This window comes from Parasteatoda tepidariorum, chromosome 10 (assembly GCF_043381705.1).
Source record: "Parasteatoda tepidariorum isolate YZ-2023 chromosome 10, CAS_Ptep_4.0, whole genome shotgun sequence".
In the NCBI taxonomy this organism is placed as follows: Eukaryota; Metazoa; Arthropoda; class Arachnida; order Araneae; family Theridiidae; genus Parasteatoda; species Parasteatoda tepidariorum.
In genome coordinates this window covers 49,798,261-49,820,010 of record NC_092213.1, presented here as the reverse complement: position 1 = coordinate 49,820,010, position 21,750 = coordinate 49,798,261, and the positions used below count along the sequence as shown (strand labels likewise).

Sequence of the window (21,750 nt, the reverse complement as noted above, 5' to 3'; positions counted from 1 at the left end):
CAGTAATAAGTTTCAAACAGTAGAAATAAATAAACACGTGGTTATAGATTACTTTTGAAATATTTATTTCGTGAGGAGGTCCACTTATACTACCCCGTTCTTGTTACTAATTGAGACAAAAAGAATAAAAAACAACTAAACATTAAAAAAAGAATAAAAAACGGAAAAAGGATATTTTATTTATAAAGGCTAATTGATATCGGAAAATATCATTTTTTAAACGTCTCTCCCAAACGATCAATTAAAGTTTTTGAACAATTGTTTGGATTAGGAACTATAATTCCCTCCATTCCCACCTCTGTCCTAATTTCGGAACACTAGAACAAGGAGTTATTGAGTTATAAGCGAGACAATCACAAACACATTTTATATTTCGGATGGAAAATCAAAACTAATGAATAACGTAGTATTTTAGCAACATACACAGATCGTATGCAAAGATATGATTCCATAGTAAAGTTGAAAATAAAATTTCATTAGAATCCATGCCCAGAGTTGTCGTCATACGTCATACTAAGGGCGTAACCCTATTATGAACTGTTCCTTCGTGTCCTCCTGGACAGGTCATAATAAAGAAGTGCCCCTAACCGCATGTGACGACAAGTTAACTCCCAGATCAAGCACTGTGAGAAACTAGCCTTCGTGGAAGACTTTGTAAAGGTAACTAAAATGTATTTGCGTTACATGGTGAAGAAAATTGCGAAAACTTCACACGGTTAGCTCAACAGCTAGTGGACTCTGACCAATGATCCACTTACCAGTTTACGTCAGCACTGCGATCGGTTTAAACAAAATTGCTCAATTTTCTGAAATTTTTGCAATATTCATTTCGTATTCTTTTGATAACATTATTAGGGTACAATTAAATGAAATATGTTTTGTTCAGTGTTATACTTAATTTATTCTTTTGTCATAATTAATATATTAGTTTGTGATAGTTGAAGCCTGTTTGAATCCTTAGATATAAGTTAAATATATTTTTTTAAACAAAATCTTCGTGGTTTTGTATCCGAATTAAATCAAATAGGCGTTTTATTTTAAGACAAAATTATTTTTAAATCAGCATTATAAGCGATAAGAATGTATTTGACTACTCAGTTGTATAAATGACTGTCTATAATCTGATCCATCCCTAATTTTAACCAATTCAATTAGAAGAAATTTTCTTCAGAAAGAAACAATATAATTAAAAAAAAATTTAAAATCGGAATTCTAACTTTTCAGTAAGAAATTCAACTACTTTTCAGAAACATTAAATTAATGATTTTTTTTTTAAAGTTTTAAACAATTAAAGTGTGTCATTGAAAAAAAATGCATTAAAAAATGTAGAACTTTATAATTGAATATATTTATTTCACCGACATTTCATGTTTCTTCATAAAAGGTGGCAACAGTTATATTTTTAATTTAAATTTCGATCACATCAAACTTCGTTTCCGTTACATGAATTTCCTTGTACAAATTCCATAATCTTATCCACACAGTTTTGGGGCATTTGCTCAGTTACTGCACAGCGAACCTTTTTCCATATCTTCAGACATGCATACCTTAAAAATAAATAAATAAATATAAAAATCAAAATTTAAGGAACACATCAAAAAAGTACCTTTATTCTACCATTAGAAAAAAAAGTAACTTCAAACATTTTACGTTGGAAAAAGTCTGCACGATGAAAAATTCGGGATCAAACTACAGTACGAGGTACGTCATCCAGAGTACCGGTACTTTTAACCGCAAACTTTTACGGGACAAAAAATATTACATACCGTAATTTTTACCGCATTATTTATTTCAAAATCACTGAGTCACTATAGTTGAATAATTATTAATGTAAAATATATGGTAAGAAATTTTGGTGCAAAAATGGATTTACGGTAAAATTGATTTTACGATAACACACAGGGTGACTGTAACTTACCGCAATTCGATCTGGAATTCATTACAGTACATATGTTTCCATTTGCCAGAAAGGAGCCCATATTCAATACCCACCAGACATTAATGAAGAATACAAACAGAGTTGGTTAGAAAAGAATAAGAAATAAAAAATAAAAAACGTCACGTTGTCAACTATAATATGGAAAAAAAATAAATAGAAATAAAGGTGTAAAACAAGGCCAAAGTTTTTTATACCCACATTAAATTTATACATGTCTCTAATCTGCTCTGGGATCTTGTTTCATTAACGTGGATGTCGATTCCTTAGTTCACGGTATAAGTTTCTCACTTGCTCTGATTTACTTCTTTTGGCCTCCATTATTTCTCAAGGCTACCGAAGGTTTTCTTGTTTCGTTTTTAACTTATATTTTATTTTCAAATTTTTCATTGGCAACTAAAAGTGTTTCATACAATTTAAGTCAAGAAAAACTTGATTGGAAAAACAAATAAAAATACATTTGATTGTTAAATCTTACCTGAAATCATTACCGAAGAGTTTCCGAAAAATTAACATGCTTTTATGTGTTTCCATAGATAGAGCCAGAAACATGATAAATTTTACCATATTCTGGTGGTTTTGACTATACTTTTTTTCTCGGTATGGATTTACACGTACTTAGGAATCGATCTTAATTGTTCAAGTGCTTTGGTCAAGACTGTATGAATTTAGTCATAAAAATTACTTTCTTAAGCAGATTTGGATTCTTAACAAGATCATTAAACCAAAAAGTAATAAAAAGTTTTTTTTTCAGTTTTAATTTAAAAGTTTTATTTTGAAAGTTTTGTAATAGATCTAGAATGCTCTGTCAGAGAGGTGAGAAATAAATTGTTTTAATGAATTATTTTTGATTTCATGATTTTACTTACTATCGTTTCTTTCAAACAAATTACAAAATAAAAAATCTTTTATTAAGACAGACATTTTTACGAAGCTGCTTTTTGAATCACAAGATTTTCAGCGTCATCAAAATTAGTCATACAGGGTTGAGGATACTATGCGGACATATATTTCTAACTTGTCTCAATACCATATTTAATATATTTTTTTTAACTCATGAAGTGTTTTTTAAAGAATAATTTGGACTTTTACCTGCATTCTTGTTTATATTTGGAATTACAATTTTGTATATCACTCCACAAAATCATTCTTATTTAGAAAATAAATAATGTCAAATGTGTTACATTTTTAACAAATTCAAATTCCGCCAATGGAACGTCCATACTAGTCCAACCACCATTTGTTTAGACTAGCCCCACAAAGGCATCTATTTGTTTATGCTTAATGTTGATTAATAGAAACCAAGTCAAAGTAAAAGTTAATATCAAAATTTACAAAACAAAATGTATAATTTGTATTAATTGAAACTAGTCAAAGTAAAGGTTAATATTAAAATTTTGAAGAAAACCAGCATAATTTGTAACATATTATATCATATCTTGTTGAAACTCTGAAAGCCAAATATGTTACTAATATACTATTAATATTTTTTCCTGATTAGCAGTTTTGCGTGGTTTGTTTAAGAAAGAGCTCACATATGTTGATGATGAAGGATAAATTTCTTTTAGAAAAATGACAATTAAGAGAATGAATAGAGGATTCATAACTAATGCTGTTATTACATGCTTTTATTACATCGGCCTATCTATGTAGACACAATTTCTCGAATAAATGCAGGTGGCGCCATTTGTAACTCCGATTTCAACGCATAGTATAGAGAAAACTTGAACGTACCAAATAAAATACCTTTATTTACAAATTTCTACAAAACTATTCACAGTATGATTATGCTAATTCACATGAAAGTGTAAACAAAGTGCGATAATCCATAATATCTCACAAAAGAAATTTGACAAATAAATAAATAAATAAAGTTATTCAAAATGTCCACACTACCCCTTATCTATTACTTCCATTTAACTGGAATGATATGTTGATCTACGTAACCAAATTAGCATTTCTAATACTAAACTGCATATATAAAGTAAGCACGTGGCTTTGAAACCACGTGTTTATTTTGAATTTTTTATTAAATATTCATATTATAGCATCACATTTATATTTTATGGATATTTGTCACTAAATAAATTAATTTTGAAAGTTTTTAAGGGCAAAAACTTTTTTATAGGTGTGGACGAAGAAGTAATAAAGAAAATATTGGGTATAACTTATTGCGTTAGTAACTTATTGCGTTAGTAAATTTTTAAGAAAATAAACGTAAAATGAACTTATTACTTGGAAAATTAGCCGAAGCTATATAAACTCAATTTTTATAAGTTAAACGCAATATTTCATTATTACTATTTTTGTGCAGACCCATTGAAATATTATTATTTTTTTAAAATTTCTTTAATTGTTTTTTTTTCATTATTTTATTTTCTTGCTATATTTAAAGTAATACATACAAAGAGTTGCCTCACTCCTTTATAATGAAAAAAATTAAATGACTTCCTTGTATTCAGATTTTGCAGCATCATAAATCTATTAAAATACTGATAGGTACTTGCATGCTTATTACTTTTAAAATTAAAGGAAGGAAATGATTTTTAGGGACTTTAAGAAATCACTCTAGTTAATTTGCACATTAGCAAGATAATTTGCAGAATAAATCATTTCTTCAGTATAGCAGTAACACAAGCAATTCGGTTTCCTTATTTATACTACAAAAAAAAAGAAGACAAAAAATGTGTGGTAAAATTACCTTACTCTATGGTACGGAAAGTTCCAGAAAATTAAAACCTAAATTCTAGTATATAAAACCAAAATATACGGTATTTATACCACTCATTTGGTAATTTTTCTGCTATTTTTTCTTTAATTTGACAACTGTTTACCGGAATTTCCGGTTTTTAAAATTATAGCTCTTATTACCACACAGTTAGTATAAAATACAAAAGAGAAAAGTAAATTTAACCAATTTTTATTATTATTACTATTATTTCGCCATGGTCTAAGGCATCGTCATAAAATTACCTAATTTTTCATCCTTTACCTAATTATATATCACCTATTATGAAATAATATTTTATTGTTAATTTCAAGAAAATCATTATCGAAACGCTATGGTAAAAACTACCGAGCTTTTTAGTATTCCCTTAGAGCAAGAAACACGGCAAATTTTACCGTGTTATGGTAGTTTCAACCACTCTTTTCTTTCTCAGTGTACTATTTCCCTCAACTAAAATTGTGGGACACAAATTTAAGAGAAATATCCAAACATTTTTATGCTTTTCCAATTATTCAAATAATTTTGCGCTTCAAAAATTATACCAAATGATAACACTTGAACTAAAATGGTTAAAAGTAGAGTTTTTAATGGCGAACTTTAAAATGAAAACTTAAATCATTTGAAAGATTGTCAGTGTTTCAGATTTTATAACGAATTCAATGTTTAGATTTATTTATTACGTTCATTAATGTAATTATGTTTATTGAATAACTGTAACTCACTGTATGATATCCTGATTGACATTGTTCTGGACCAATTCTGTTATCGTTCCGCATTTCTGAAAAATAAAATAAACTTTTATAGCATACGATTATAGCATGCATTCATGCTATTGTATTTTAAATGTAATATATCATTTAAGACTTACTAAAAAATTATATAAATATATAAAAATAAATATTGGATGGTTTATTATTTTCTCTTAATAATATATAACTTAAAATTTTTTGTCAAAATGGTCAAACAAACATACACATTCTCTTTAACTAATATTCGAGCGAAAAAAAGCATTATTAATGCCTGGTGAATCACTATTGAGGAAGGTAAAATCGTAGCAAGATGCTCCATCCAGCGTTAATGTTTACCCAGTTCAGGGAGAATTAGGAAGCCTAATGTAACAGGTCATGAAATGTTTAAACATATGTTTTGCATTACCCCACTACAGCGCGCAAAACAGAAACGAGCCATCCTGATTAACTTTTGATCTAATGATCGAATTTTCACATTCTAGAATTTAATCTTAATGGTTCAAAGAGGTGACCTCAAATATACAGAATAACTAACGATACTTAAAGTTACGAGATTAGACACAAAAACGTATTTCCTCTGAGTAAAAATAACTTTTTTTCGACGATTTCAAACACATAAAATATAAGGGCTTACCGTAATCCCAGAAATAGGTTCCCAACAGTTTGATCAGAATAGCGGTCCAAAGTTTGGACCCCTTGATGTTAATTTTACTTTTTGCATATTTCACAATATCTCGAAAAATTGTTAAGCGAATTTAAATATTTTTGCACAAATTTATGAAATTCACTTATTTAAATATAATATATTAAACTGTAAGATATGTAGTTTATTACATCATTATAAAAAATGCAATTTTAAGGGACAAAACAAAATTTGAGCAAAATCGGTGAAATAGTTTATCGTAAATCTTATCTTGAAAAAGTCGTATTTTTAGAATTTGATTTCTCAGGAATTATTAGACCAATTGTGCTCAAAATTTCTAATTTGTCACGTAGAAATACATTCTTTAAAATAATATCAAAAGTTGCATAATTTACAATTCAAGAACTTTTTCCCACTGCTATTTAATAAAACAATTAAAAATAATAAAGGCCTACTAAAATTACTTTTTTGCGTGGATTTATCAGTGGTTAAATTAATTTTATATTTAGGGGCAAAATTTTTTCAATTTTCTTAAAACGTTCTCTAGATATGGCGAAGTCAAAAAAGGAAAATGAACAGCAAGGGGCCCAAACTTTCAACCACTCTCCCGACAAAATTAGCCATATATTCCAGCCTAGCCCCTATAATTTGGGGGGGGGGGTCGGAAATCCACATTCATCGAGAAAGAAAAATAACTATGTTGTTTTAGAGAAAGTACTGTTTTGTGCCTGATTTCGCAACTCAAAACATCGTTTGCACCAATTAGATCACCCCTCTAACCATTGAGTCCCAGAACGTGAAAATACCCTCATTAGATCAAAAGTTATTCAGGGTGGTCCAGTTTTTATTTTGCGCATTGTACATAACATTGAACTTGAATCAGACTGGAATATGTAGAAATAAGCTACGCCGTCAGCTCGAAACACTGTCCTTGACATTTCCAGAATAGTTGCCAAACTTAAGAAGGAAGCATACAAAAATGTTCATAAAATATCTGATATTATTTCAGAATCGTATCTATTATTGTTTTATTTTAATACATAAATTTAAGTTTTATTAAAAAAATTAGTCAGAACCAAACAGCTAAAATGAAATTTGAAATACATCAAACAACTAAGCCATTTTGCATTGTGATGTATTTTACGTTTTGTATTCTGCCAACAATGAACTAATTTTACACTAAATAAATCCTTACATTAAATGCAACCGTTACATAGGTATAATTCTATATTTTACATTCTGAAAACACTTAACCAGTATTACATTACATGATTTAGGGTGGATTCTACACAATGATGAGATCTATATTTTGCATTCTACCAACCATATTACATAAAAAAAACAGTTGCTGCTACGTAATAAGCTATTTCTTAGTTTATTTACTGAAACTTTAAAAGTGCTCCAATCTTAAACAAGACAAAAATCATTTTAGCACGTATTTAAAATAACATACCTTCAAACATATCGTGCATTAATTTACCATAAATGGCACACTCTGAATACAAGGGTTGCAAGATCATTCCACCAGCGCCTCCTGGAGCAGTAGCTCCTATTGGACCCCGGCGCCTCCTGGACCAACAGGGCTACCTGAACTACCTGGACTGCCTGGTGGGCCAGGAGAACCAGGACTACCATTTGGAGTACCATCGCCTCCCCGACCACCACCGCCTCCATGACCTCCACCGCCTCCTGGGCCACCAGAACCTCCTGGGCCACCTGCCCCTCCTGCTCCACCAGGGCAACCTGGACTACCTGGTGCTCCAGGAGTACCAGGACTAGCACCTTGAACTTGTATTGTTGCAAGGATTCCCACTGTGATCAATAAAACGGTAAATATGAAACACTTCATGTCGAGACAGAAGGAAACATGCAAAAGTATGCTTTTTATAGCAATAGTTCGATGCCATGTGTATACTTCCTGCAACGTATCTGATTCATCTATAAATTATTAACAACACGCGCTGTCAAAACAACACGTTATCAGTAACATTCTAGACACGCGCTGTCCAGAATTTTCTTCTTCTTTTATGTAACAGGAAGCAGTAAGATTAAGAGTGTAAGCAAATCTAAACATAATAGTCGGAAACACGTGTTGTGGTTAGAAATAAAAACTTTTAACTTGCGACTTCTTCATAAGTTCATTTCTTATATTATTTCTGATATTTAGAATTTATTGATCAGATTTTCTCCTGAATAAATTTCGCGTGATTTTGAAACAGAAACATAATAATATATGCTATCTAAATAATGAGTTCGAAATATTATTGCCGATGAATAAACGATGATCTTATTACATTACTAGCTGGATACCCGTTCTAAGTACGAAGTGAAAAAAAAGTAAATAATCATTAATTCAATACAGAATAACATTTCAAAATCATGTACAAAATAAACACAATTAATACAGCTAGAATAATTTCATTTTTATTTATTTATTTATTATTATTATTTGTCCTTCTCGGTTGCTTTACGTTATTAGATAAAGAAAAACAAAAAATAATTTTTCTATAACTGTATTTATCTCCAATGTACACCTGTGTTAACATTTCGTCAATACACACATTTACAGGGCAGATTTGTTAGCTCTTTCAGTGGCACCATATTAGGTGGGCCAACGTTGCTCCCACAGGCTGGACAGATAGTATAGAGAATGAAGGAACATTCATGCCATGCCTGGTATTCGAACCCTGAATCTTTCTGATGCAAAGCCGGTTCCCTGACCCCCCCCCGCACTCACACAAAGTACTACTACCCTTACAGACCGATCGGTTCAAATAAAAATGCTATTGAACGAAGAAGACTCACAATCACCAAAATGTACCACAAGCAGGTGGATTTTTCCTGTACTCATTCGTACGGTCATGAAAAACTCCTTTCAACGGTATCTATAATAAAACTGCACCAATAATCATTATACCAATATTCCTTCACCAAATTTAATTAAGCATCATTGTCAGTAATAACACAACGATTTTTTACCTTTCTCTTAGGCGAGTAAATTTGATTTCTCAATTAATTTTGCATTTTAGTCTATAGCTTATTTTTTAATTTCAGCTAGTACTCATTATCAAATTCAAATTAACATCATTGGCGTCAAAAAAAGTATGACACATTTTTTCTTTTCTTTTAAACGAAAAAAAATATTTCTCCACTCATTTTGCGTTACAGTACGTAATTTATTTTATTTAAATCATCATTAATTCAAAATAATTTTGTTTCACAGTAATAATTTTCAAACAGTAGAAATAAATAAACACGTGGTTTTAGATTACTTGAGGAATATTCATTTCGTGAGGTAGTCCACTTATTCTACCACGTTCTTGTTAATAATTGAGACATAAAGAATAAAAAACAACTAAACATTAAAAAAAATATAATAAACTATTTTTTAAAATAATAAAAACTATGAATGAAAGCTATAAGCTAGCAAACATTCCCGATGTTATCTTTTAAATATTTGATAAAACAAAATCGTCTGCAATTTTATTTATAAAGGCTAATTGATATGGGAAAATATCATTTTTTAAACGTCTCTCCCAAACGATCAATTAAAATTTTTGAACAATTGTTTGGAACATGAACTATAATTCCCTCCATTCCCACCTCTGTCCTAATTTCGGAACACTAGAACAAAAAGTTACTGAGTTATAAGCGAGACAATCACAAACACATTTTATATTACGGATGAAAAATCAAAACTAATGAATAACGTAGTATTTTAGCAACATACTCAGATCGTATGCAAAGATTTGATTCCATGGTAAAGTTAAAATTAAAATTTCATTAGAATACATGCCCAGAGTTGTCGTCATACGTCATACTAAGGGCGTAACCCTATTATGAACTGTTTCTTCGTGTGCTCCTGGACAGGTCATAATAAAGAAGTGCCCCTAACCGCGTGAGACGACAAGTTAACTCCCAGATCAAGCACTGTGAGAAGCTAGCCTTCCTGGAGGACTTTGTTATGGTAACTAACCAGTATTTGCGTTACACGGAGAGGAAAATCACAAAAACTTCACACGGTTAGCTCGACAGCTAGTGTACTCTGACCAATAATCTACCTGCTTACGTTAGCACTGTGTTCGGTTTAAACAAAATTGCTCAATTTTCTGAAATTTTTGCAATATTCATTTCGTATTCTTTTGATAACATTATTAGGGTACAATTAAATGAAATATGTTTTGTTCAGTGTTATACTTAATTTATTCTTTTGTCATAATTAATATATTAGTTTGTGATAGTTGAAGCCTGTTTGAATCCTTAGATATAAGTTAAATATATTTTTTTAAACAAAATAATCGTGGTTTTGTATCCGAATTAAATCAAATAGGCGTTTTATTTTAAGACAAAATTATTTTTAAATCAGCATTATAATCGATAAGAATGTATTTGACTACTCAGTTGTATAAATGACTGTCTATAATCTGATCCATCCCTAATTTTAACCAATTCAATTAGAAGAAATTTTCTTTAGAAAGAAACAATATAATTGAAAAAAAATTTAATATCGGAATTCTAACTTTTCAGTAAGAAATTCAACTACTGTATCAGAAACATTAAATTAATGAATTTTTTTTTAAAGTTTTAAGCAATTAAAGTGTGTTATTGAAAAAAAATTGCATTAAAAAAATGTAGAACTTCATAATTGAATATATTTATTTCAGCGACATTTCATGTTTCATCATAAAAGGTGGCAACAGTTATATTTTTAATTTAAATCTCGATCTCTTCAAACTTCGGCTCCGTTACATGAATTTCCTTCTACGAACTTCATAATCTTATCCACACATTCTTGTGGCATTGGCTCAGTTACTGCACAGCGAACCTTTTCCACATCTTCAGACATGCATATCTAAAAAATGGATAAATAAATATAAAAATCAGAAATCAAATATCAAAATTTAAGGAACACGGCAAAAAAGTTCCTTTATTCTACTATTAGAAAAAAAAGTATTTTTACTTTTTACAGCAATATTTATTTCAAAATCACTGAGTCACTCTAGTTGAATAATTATTAATGTAATATATATGGTACTAAATTTTGGGGTAAAAATGGATTTACGGTAAAATTAATTTTACGATTGATGTACACAGAGTGACGATAACTTACCGCAATTCGATCTGGAATTTATTACAGTACATATGTTTCCATTTGCTCGCTAGGAATCCATATTCAATACCCACCAGACATTAATGAAGAATACAAAACAGAGTTGGTTAAAAAAAAAATAAGAAATAAAGAACGTCACGTTAACAACTATAATATGGAGGGAAAAAAATAAAGGTGCAAAACAAAGCCAAAGTTTTTTATACCCACATTAAATTTATACATGTCTCGAATCTGCTCTGGAATCTTGTTTCGTTAACGTGGAAGTCGATTCCTTAGTTAACGGCATGAGTTTCTCACTTGCTCTGATTTACCTCTTTTGGTCTCCATTATTTCTCAAGACTACCGCAGGTTTTCTTGTTTCGTTTTTAATTTATATTTTTATTTCAATTTTTTCATTGGCAACTAAAAGTGTTTTGTGCAATTTAAGCCCAGAGGAACTTGACTGGAATAATAAATAAAAATACATTTTTTTTTGTTAATCTTACCTGAAGTCATTGCCAAAGAGTTTCCGAAAAATTAACATGCTCTTATGTGTTCCCATAGGTAGAGCCAGAAACATGTCAAATTTTACCATATTTTGATAGTTTTGACTATACTTTATCATCTCAGTATGGATTTGCACGTACTTAGGAATCTATTTTAATTGTTTAAGTGCTTTGGTCAAGACGATTCGAAATTAATCATAAAAATTACTTTCTGAATCAGATTTGGATTCTTGACAAGATCATTATCCCAAAAATAATACAAAGTAAAACCAGAAATTCTGTTTTTTAAAATCATAGTTCTTATTAACACACAGTTAGTATAGAATACAAAACTGAAAAGTAAATTTAACCAAATGCTTTATTATTTTATTTATCATGCTATGAGGTCTCATGATAAAATTACCACATTCACCAAATGATATCACATATTACGAAATCACATTTTATTGTTAATTTTACCAAAATCATTATCAAAACGCTTCTGTAGAAATTACTGAGCTTTTCGGTATTCCCTTAGAGCAAGTATCACGGTAAATTTTACCGTATTCTGGTAGTTTTCTCAACGTACTTTTTCCGCAAATAAAATTGTAAGTCATTAATTTACGAAAAATTTTCAAGCATTTTTATTATTTTTCAATTGTTTAAATTTTCTTGGGTTTCAAAAAATATACCGAATAGTAACCCTTGAACTAAAATGGTTAAAAGCTGAGTTTTTTTAGTAAACGTTAAAATGAAAACTAAAATCATTTGAAAGTTTGTCAGTGTTTCAGATCTTATAACGAATTCAATGTTCAGATCTATATATTATTTTCATTAATGTAATTATGTTTATTGAATAACTATAACTCACTGTATGATTTCCTGACTGACATTGTTCTGGTCCAATTTCGTTATTATTCCGCATTTCTGAAAAATAAAATAAACTTTATATCATAAGGTTATAGGATGTATCCATATTGTATTTTAAATGTAATATATCATTTAAGACTTACTTAAAGTAATATAAATATATCAAAATAAATATAAATGTTTTGTTATTTTCTCTTAATAATATGTAACTTTAAAGTTTTCGTCAAAATGGTCAAGGAAACATACATATTAGGAGTCTCTAGCTAATATTTGGGAGGAAAAAAAGGATTGTTGCCTGGTGAATCACTATTGAGGATGGTAAAATCTTAGCAGGATGCTCCATCCACCTTAATTGTTTACCCAGTCCAGGGAGAATTAGGAAGCTTTATGTAAAAAGATATGAAATGTTTAAAAACTCGTTTTACATTATACATCCCAATACAGAGCTCAAAACAAAAAAAAGAACCATCCTGAATAACTCATGATCAAATGAACGGATCTTCACGTCAATTTAATGTTAATGCCTCAAAAGCGTGAATTCAAATATGCTAAATAATTATTGCAGGCGATATTTTAAGTTACGAAATCAGACACAAAAACGTAATTTCTTAGAATAAACAAACCTTTTTTTCGACGAATTCCATTTCCGACCACCGAAATATAGGGGCTAACAGCAATCTCAGAAATAGAGTTCTAATAGCTTGACCAGGAGAGCGGTGCACAGTTGGACCCCTTGATGTTCATTTTAATTTCGGCGTATTTTACAATATCTCGAGAAATTTTTAAACGAATTCAAAAATTTTTTTTATTTAAATATAATATATTAAACTGTAAGATATGCAGTTTATTACATCATTATTACGAACATAATTTTAAAGGACAAAACAAAATTTGAGCGAAATCGGTTTTGAAAAAGTTTGAAAATCAGTTTATTAGTCGTATTTTGAAAAGTCGAAATTTTGAAAAAGTCGTATTTTTAGAACTCTATTTCTTAGGAACTATTCGACTAATTTTGCTCAAAATTTCTATTTGGTGATGTAAAAATACATTCTTTAAAATATTGTCAAAAATTTTATAATTTGCGATTCAAAATTTTTCTACTGTTTTTAATACAATAATAAAGAAAATAAATGCTTACTAAAATTTACTTTTTGCGTGGAATTATCCGTAACTAAACGAATTTTATATTTGTGTGCAAAATTTTTTCAATTCACTTAAAAATTTCTCGAGATATGGCGAAGCACGCAAAGAGAAATTAAAATTAAGGGATCATAAGATTGAACCTGCCTCCTGACCAAACTATTTTGACCATATTTCCTAGGTTGCGGGAACTATTTTGGAGGTGAAAAATGTATGTTTATTCAGGGAAAGTACGTTTTTTATCTGATTTCGTGACTTAAAATATCGTCTGCACTAATTAATTAGCACACTGAGGTCATCCCGATAACAATTAAGATTGAGTCCTAGAACATAAAGATACCTTCATTAGATAAAAAGTTATTCAGGCCTTTTTATTTTGCGCATTGTACATAACATTGAACTTGAACCAGGCAGGAATGGTTAGAAATAGGCTACGCCGTGAGTCCGAAATGCTGCTATTTCCAGAATAGTTGCCAAACACTCAATAATGTTCAGAAAATATCTGATATTATTTCAAAACCGAATCTATTGTTGTTTTATTTTGATGCATAAATTTAAATTATATCTAAAAAATTTGTCAGAAACAGCTTGCTAAAATAATAATTAAGATAGATCAAACTAAACCATTTTACACAGTGATGTATATTACGTTTTGTAATCTGCCATCAATTAACTATTTTTACATTACATAAATCATTAAATTACATGCAACCGTTACATAGTGATAATTCTATATCTTACATTCTAAAAACAATTAACCAGTTTTAAATTACGGGATTAAGAGCGGCTTCTACACTATGATTCATTCAATATTTTACAGTATACCAACAATTAACTAGCTTTACATTAAGCGATTAACAATAGCTGCCGCATAATGCCGCATCTATATTTTGCATTCTACCAACCATAATACATAAAAAACAGTTGCTGCTATGTAATAAGCTATTCCTTATATTATATTCTGAAACTTTTTCAAGTGTTCCAATTGTAGTAACAAATAAATGTACAAAAATCATTTCAACACGTATTTAAAACAACTTACCTTTAAACATATCGTACATTAATTTACCATAAGGTGCACACTCTGGAAACATGGGTAGCATGATCATTGACATTTTCCCTGGACCACCATGGCCCCCCGGACCACCATGGCCTCCCGGACCACCATGGCCTCCTGGACCCCCAGGTCCTCCTCGACCACCAGGGCCTCCTGGAGGACCTCTACCACCAGGACCTCCTTGACCTCCCGGAGGCCCTCTACCACCAGGACCGCCACGTTGACCTTGTACAGTTACAAGGATAACCACAGAGATCAATAAAACGGTAAATATGAAACACTTCATGTCGAGACAGAAGGAAACATGCAAAAGTATGCTTTTTATAGCAATAGTTCGATGCCGTGTGTATACTTCCTGCAACGTATCTGATTCATTCAAGTATTATTAAACAGCACGCAATGTCTGGAACTTTCCTCTTCTTTTGTGTAAAATTATAAGCAAATTTAAACATAATAGTTGGATACACCTGTTGAAGTGACAAATAAAAACTTTTTCGGAAAAGGACTCGCGACTTCCTCAAAAGTTCAATTCTTATATTATTTCAGAAATTTAGAAGTTATTGATCAGGCTCTATCCTGAATAAATTTCGTGTGAGTTTGAAAGAGTAATATAATAATATTTGCTATCTAAATAATGAATTCGAAATATAATTGCCGATAAAAAAAAGTTGATCTTATTGCGTAGCTGGATACCCGTTCTAAGTACGGGGAGGGGGGGAAAGTAAATAATCATTTATTCAATACAGAACAACATTACAAAATCATGCACACAACTGAAAGACATATATCAACGGAATTAATACAGCTAGAATAATTCCATTTTTTATTTATTTATTTATTATTATTATTTGTCCTTCTGGGTTGCTTTGCGTTATTAGATAAAGAAAAACACATTCTTAGTGTTTCTTCAAATTTTTTTTAATATTTATTTTTCTTTCCAATGCCCACCTTTGCTAACATTTCGTCAATACAGGCATTTACAAGGCAGATTTGTTAACTCTTTCAGGGGCCATTAGAGATGCATGTTGCCGCCATTTGTAGCTGCAAGTGATAAATAATAATATTCAACAGATATTTCGGTCATCCTCTAAAGTATTTATGTGATTATTATGGGAAATAATAATTTTTTATAGATATTTCGAACATTCACTAAAACATTACTGTAATTGTTTCAAGAAATAATAATATTTACCAGATATTTCGTACATCCTCTAAAGCATTTATGTCATTATCATGGAAAATAATAATATTTAACAAATATTTTGGACCTTCACTAAAGCACTTATGAGACTACACCGACATTCATTGGACAATGTAAACAGTAATCAATTTCGGTCCTTTACAGTAGTGTATATATAAACATATCCCGGCTCGATTGTATGCTGTATCTGAAAAAGATCTTATGCTTTATTGATTTCTTCGCATCGTGCTTTCAACCATAAGTGCATTATGTCCTGTTTTGAAGCATCGTTGGATCATTATGCACACCTCAAAAGATTGAGAATATGTCTCCTATTGTTTTTTTGAAGTTATACTTCTTATGCGACTTCCAACAAGGTTGCGTTAAACGTTTAACGCTACATTTTTATTGGCCGGGAAATCACGTGGTAGGATCCAGTTTTCCCACATTCATTTCCATATTGTTTTGGTTCTCACTAGCATAAAAAATAATAAAAATATTGTTTTTCCATCAATATTTTTTTAGTTTGATTTGATACACATATAATTTAATGGGGTAGTATTTTTGAAGTTATACTTCTTATGCGACTTCCAACAAGGTTGCGTTAAACGTTTAACGCTACATTTTTATTGGCCGGGAAATCACGTGGTAGGATCCAGTTTTCCCTCATTCATTTCCATATAGTTTTGGTTCTCACTAGCATAAAAATAATAAAAGTCATAAAAGTATTGTTTTCCTATAAATATTATTATAGTTTGTTTTGATACAAATCTATATATTAATAGGCTAGCAATATTTTGTCTCGCTAAAAACTCCCAAACTACGCAACAGAATTAAACAAATAAGGTGTCGTTTTAAAGGTATTGTTATGTAGATGTGCAATAAGGTCTTAAATTATGAAAATTTCCTTTAATTAATTAATAAAATTAATAATTTAGTTTCAACCAATGAGAATTCAGCAAATCATTTTTCGGGTGGTTCGCATAAGCATTGTTTCCGTAAGCATCGTTTGATTTAAAGCATTTCTGAATTAATAGATTGATAAACAAAAATAAGAGTGAAAAAAAAAAACGGAACTGAATTTCTTAAAAAAAGAATTCAATATCTTTAGTTCCTTTGATAAATTTTTAGTTTCATGATAAATTTTTTGTTTCGTTACAATAGAATGGCAATGGCATCGTGCGAATATTCAAACCAAAACAAACGTGCGAATATTCAAACCAAAACAAACTTTCTACAAACAATTATTTTGATTTGAGATTTAAAACGATATCTTAGTTATTTAGTTCTATTTTTATTTATTTAGTGCCTGCTGCCTAAATAAAATGCCTGCTATCAGGCGTCGAAATATCTCTGGCAGACGTCAGAGAAATGAATGGCGGAATTCTAAACGGGAAAGCATTTCTTATTGAGATATATTCTCTGCTACAGCTCCAAATTTCTCAGCTACATGAAGAAAAGATAATCAAATTGTGAAGGGGGCAGAGAAGTGTATAAATTTCATTAAGTAATTGATTTCAATATCTGGCATTTTTATTTTAAAATTTAAATTTGTTAAAATGTTTTTATAAGATTGCGAAGCAATATGCAATGGAACTGCGAAGCAGTTCTGGGGGTTGGCGAGCGTAGCGAGCAGGGGGCGGAGCCCCCTAGTATAATTTAATAGGGTAGTATTTTTCATTTTCAAATTTAGTGGATAACAATTGCAAAAAATGAGTGAAAACAATCCCACGGACAATGCGACGGATTTAAGGTTATGTCAAGGTACGTCTCTTGTGAATATCAATTGATTGTTTCTCTTCTGAAATTAAATTATGACGCATTCACATACATTATTAATACAAATACATTTTCCAGGGCGAGACGATGAGGCAACCACAAGCACTTCCACTGGTTCAAGAGGTCCACGAGGGAAAAATGCACTATATTACCGTGATTACAGAGCACGGAAGCGAGTGGAACAGGTAAAAGAGTCGTGGAATAGAACTAGTCATCCTTCTACGACAGCTGATTTTTCTACAATTAACGTCGCAGGTTGCGAAGTTTAACTTCTTCCGCGCGGGAGGGACTGCACGCACTATTTTTTTTTTTTAATTATTTGGGTAACAAGCTATAGTTTTTCTCATTTTTAACGAGAATATTATGAAAGACGTGATGCTTTGAAGTTAAATCAGTTTGAAATTTAATAAAAACAGAAATTGAACAAAAACCTTGCGTGCAATATTTATAATAGTAATTTATAATAGTAAAAGTAATTATAATTTATTATAATTTCTTTTAATTTCTCTTGACAAAATCTGTCCAAAGAACTATTTTCATTTTGCATCAAAAAATGTAATTTGGTGATTTTATTAATACTCCTGTTCCCCAAACTAAAATTATAAGAAATATATATATTACAAGATTTTAAGATCAATATCCTAACAGTTTCATTATTTTGAACTTACTAAAACTGCCTTCCATTTAAAAAAATGCCTATTTATCTATCATAGCAAACCTTGACTTTCTTTTAAAAATCTTCTTTTAACCTCTCCATAAAGCAAGTCATTAAATCGAACATATACTTTGGGCATTTTTTTTTAAACAAGACATTATACTTGCATTTGTATTCCAGTTACGTTTACATTCATTTTTCAATCTTAAATGGAAAGAAGTTTAATGGCAAGGAAGCAAAAAAATTAATATGTTTGGCATATACACGCAAGTATTAACTCGTTTTTAAGCGAATAGATTAAACGATTGAGAAAACTACTTTAAAGTAAAACATATAGTTTGCATCCTTGAAAGGGGATCATTTTGAATGATACGCAAGCTTAATATTTATTTAAAAGTTAAAAAAAATCAGATTAATATGGGTCTTAAAAATAAAAATTATTAATATTTATTTTAATTCATTGCATTTTTATTACTTATTAAATTTAAGACATACGCAAAATCTTGATTATTTATTATTATAATTAGGTACATTTTAATCGTGTATATAATAAATTTTGTGCTATTTTGCTACAAATAAGAGTAGTTCTTATCCTAATAACTTAAAATTATTTTTGTGCTACAAAATAGTGCATATTTTAGTTCAAATTCCATATTTTATGCAAAACTCAAGAGCAAGAAACCCGATATCCACCTATTCATATTTTTATAAATAGTGTTCTCCTAATGAATATTCTCAACTTTAAAAATTTAACACTGGTTGGACTACAAAAACAATAAAAAGCCACAATTCATCACAAAATAATTTCTTATACGTGATTCATAATTCACACAAAAGTGAACTTGGCTTTATTTAGAAATAACGCAAGGTATAGTAGATTTTACTTTATTCTAAATCGAAAAAAAAAATTCAAAAGAACAGATTCTATTTTATTCCAAAACGGTTTCATAAGTGGCATAATTCAAAAATCGTTTTCAAGCAATTAGAAAACAATTCCCGAAGTACATTATAGACCCTATTTATAATATCGTTTGTTCATGAAATTTCAATATTTTTCTTGCTTAGAAGTATGTTTTCTTTTATTAAATTAAGGTTTATCAAGAAAAGTTAGGATTATAAACTGTAGAAGTTTGCAATTGGGGTACTTGCATTCCAAGAAGAAGACAACCATTATCCACGCACCAGCTAATCTTCATCAGCAATATGGAGTATTAAAGTTGAGCTAAGTTTCTCTACTTAAAATTTTAATTAACGTTAAGTAAATTAATTACAGAGCCTTATACGAGGGTTACTATTTATATTTCTGGCCTAATAATGAAAAGACAAATATGTGGGATCGAAATTGGTTTTATTGCTTTTCAAAATATTCTCCATGATGATCAATACACTTTTGCATGCGTTTGAACCAATTTTCAAAGCACTTTTTCCAGTCCGATTGAGGTAACTCCAAAACATGCGTTTTGAATGCATCAACCGCTTCTTCGGGGGTCGAAAATCGTTGTCCACGTAATTTATTTTTGATGTGTGGGAATAAGAAGAAGTCATTGGGTGCCAAATCAGGGCTGTACGGCGGATGACCCATCAGTTCGATCTTTCGCTCCGTCAGAAATGCCTTTGTTTGAGTCGATGTGTGAGAGCTCGCATTGTCATGATGAAGAATGATTCGCCTGTTCTTCTGCTTTTTTCGAATTTCTCCGATGACTTCTGGCAAACAAATGGTCGTGTACCATTCAGAATTGACCGTCCTGCGTTGCTCTAACGCCACTGTTGCCACATGACCGTTAATGCCGAAGAAACAGGCAATCATTTGTTTCGATGTGCTTCTTCCTCGAACAACTTTTGTTGGTTTTGCCTCGTCTTGGAAGACCCATACAGTTGATTGCTGTTTTGTTTCCGGCTCATATGCATAGATCCATGATTCGTCACCTGTGTAGATGTTATACACAGCCTTTGATGTACCTTGAACGTATTTTTCCAACATTTCCTTGCACCAATCGACACGAGCCTTTTTTTGAGCGTTTGTCAGATTATGCGGGATCCAACGCGAACAAATTTTTTTTACGCTCAAATGTTCATGCAATATTTTATTGATGCTAGTCATACTAATGTCCAAAGACGCCTCTATCTCACGGTATGTCACATGACGATCTTGCTTTATCAGTTCACGCACAGCATCGATCTTTTCTGGCACAACAACGGATTTTGGACGACCTGCACGGGATTCGTCCTGGATCGAACATCGACCACGATTAAATTCGTTATACCAATTTTTTACAGTGCTGTAGGATGGCGCTTTATCGCTGAATAAAGAATTAAGTTCATCGAAGCACTCTTGTCTTGACAATCCACGTCGAAAGTTATGAAAAATAATGGCACGAAAATGTTCACGATTCAATTCCATTTTTTGAAAGAGAAGAACTTTTCAATTTACTGTCAACAACACAAATGAAGCTATAATGGTAAATCGTCTGCTGAATTTATGTTTAAGAATATCAAACTTTCGATTAAAATCGTCTGCGGTCGCCTAGCAACACTTACTGTTGCCAAGGCCAGAAATATAAATAGCAACCCTCGTAGCACATCGAATTTGTTGAAATATAATTCCCTCCGGTCTACTTCTTTTACTTAACTTAGATGTATTATTTGTTTATCTTTTTTATAGTAACCGTGATATAATTTTGCTTTGAGTGCCTGGCAACTTCCTAACATAATAAGCTTTTTTATGTTCTACATGGCTTCGTGCTTGTCTTTGTGTAAATAATATATAGTGGTAGAATTGAAATATTTGTGAAAGAATATAGACTGTGTTACTCAAGAGAATTGAGGCTTGACAGATTTGGCTTATTCGAAATAAATTGGAAAGAACAGTTGCTAACGGAAACAAATGCAACGTTTGAACAACCAATCAGAATTGACATACCCACCCGTCACTTGCAGGTGTCCCAATATTAAAACATTGCCAACTTACGGACATTAGCATGTATATTCTGCAAAATTTTAAAAGTAATTATGGTATGCATAAAATTATAAATGGAAAGTCTTTCTTTAGTTTCATTTCAGGTAATCACGTACTAAACACACAATAACACTACAGACTAGAGCAAGCTAAAAGTTTTCCTTAGTCAATGTAAAATCTTGAAAGAATACATTTTGCGTTATCGATGAATGGTTAATTAAACTTGAAAAAAGAAAACTTAATACAAATGGATTTAAACTAATGGGGAAAAGTAATGCTAATATCCTGAATTTTTCATTTCTACTAATCCTTTTTCACTTAAGCATTTTCAAGTTTTCTTTAAAATAGGATTATATCGAAGAAAAAGGATTTGGTCGTGCCTTTAAAGAACTCGTTAGATTAAATTTAGCAAGAGGGAAAAAGTAATTCTTAGAATAATAAATTACTTTAAAGAAGCAAAAATAAAATTATAAAAGTTTTACT

At 30.6% G+C, this 21,750-nt stretch overlaps 2 protein-coding genes across 2 annotated transcripts; both read right to left on the bottom strand.

The window, feature by feature from the left end:
* Positions 1-1,334: 1,334 nt before the first annotated feature.
* Positions 1,335-8,083, bottom strand: LOC110282725 (cuticle collagen 13-like). The gene is made up of 3 exons (XM_071187083.1): positions 7,510-8,083; positions 5,387-5,442; positions 1,335-1,547 (listed from the first exon to the last, which is right to left on the bottom strand). The coding sequence occupies exon 1, from the start codon at positions 7,903-7,905 to the stop codon at positions 7,606-7,608; it is 300 nt and encodes a 99-aa protein (XP_071043184.1). The 5' UTR covers positions 7,906-8,083; the 3' UTR covers positions 1,335-1,547; positions 5,387-5,442; positions 7,510-7,605.
* Positions 8,084-10,694: 2,611 nt separating this feature from the next.
* On the bottom strand, positions 10,695-15,024 carry LOC107444267 (uncharacterized). Its single transcript, XM_021146783.3, has 3 exons — positions 14,683-15,024; positions 12,502-12,557; positions 10,695-10,908 (listed from the first exon to the last, which is right to left on the bottom strand). The coding sequence occupies exons 1-3, from the start codon at positions 14,981-14,983 to the stop codon at positions 10,786-10,788; spliced, it is 480 nt and encodes a 159-aa protein (XP_021002442.1). The 5' UTR covers positions 14,984-15,024; the 3' UTR covers positions 10,695-10,785.
* Positions 15,025-21,750: the final 6,726 nt, after the last annotated feature.

Excerpts from the sequence above, each read along its gene's own strand:
- LOC110282725 (XM_071187083.1), bottom strand. The coding sequence starts at position 7,905 with ATGAAGTGTTTCATATTTACCGTTTTATTGATCACAGTGGGAATCCTT.
- LOC107444267 (XM_021146783.3), bottom strand. The coding sequence starts at position 14,983 with ATGAAGTGTTTCATATTTACCGTTTTATTGATCTCTGTGGTTATCCTT. Across the intron at positions 12,558-14,682 it reads AATGTACGATATGTTTAAAG|AAATGCGGAATAATAACGAA; the intron begins GTAAGTTGTTTT and ends TTTATTTTTCAG. Across the intron at positions 10,909-12,501 it reads GTCAGTCAGGAAATCATACA|ATATGCATGTCTGAAGATGT; the intron begins GTGAGTTATAGT and ends TCCATTTTTTAG.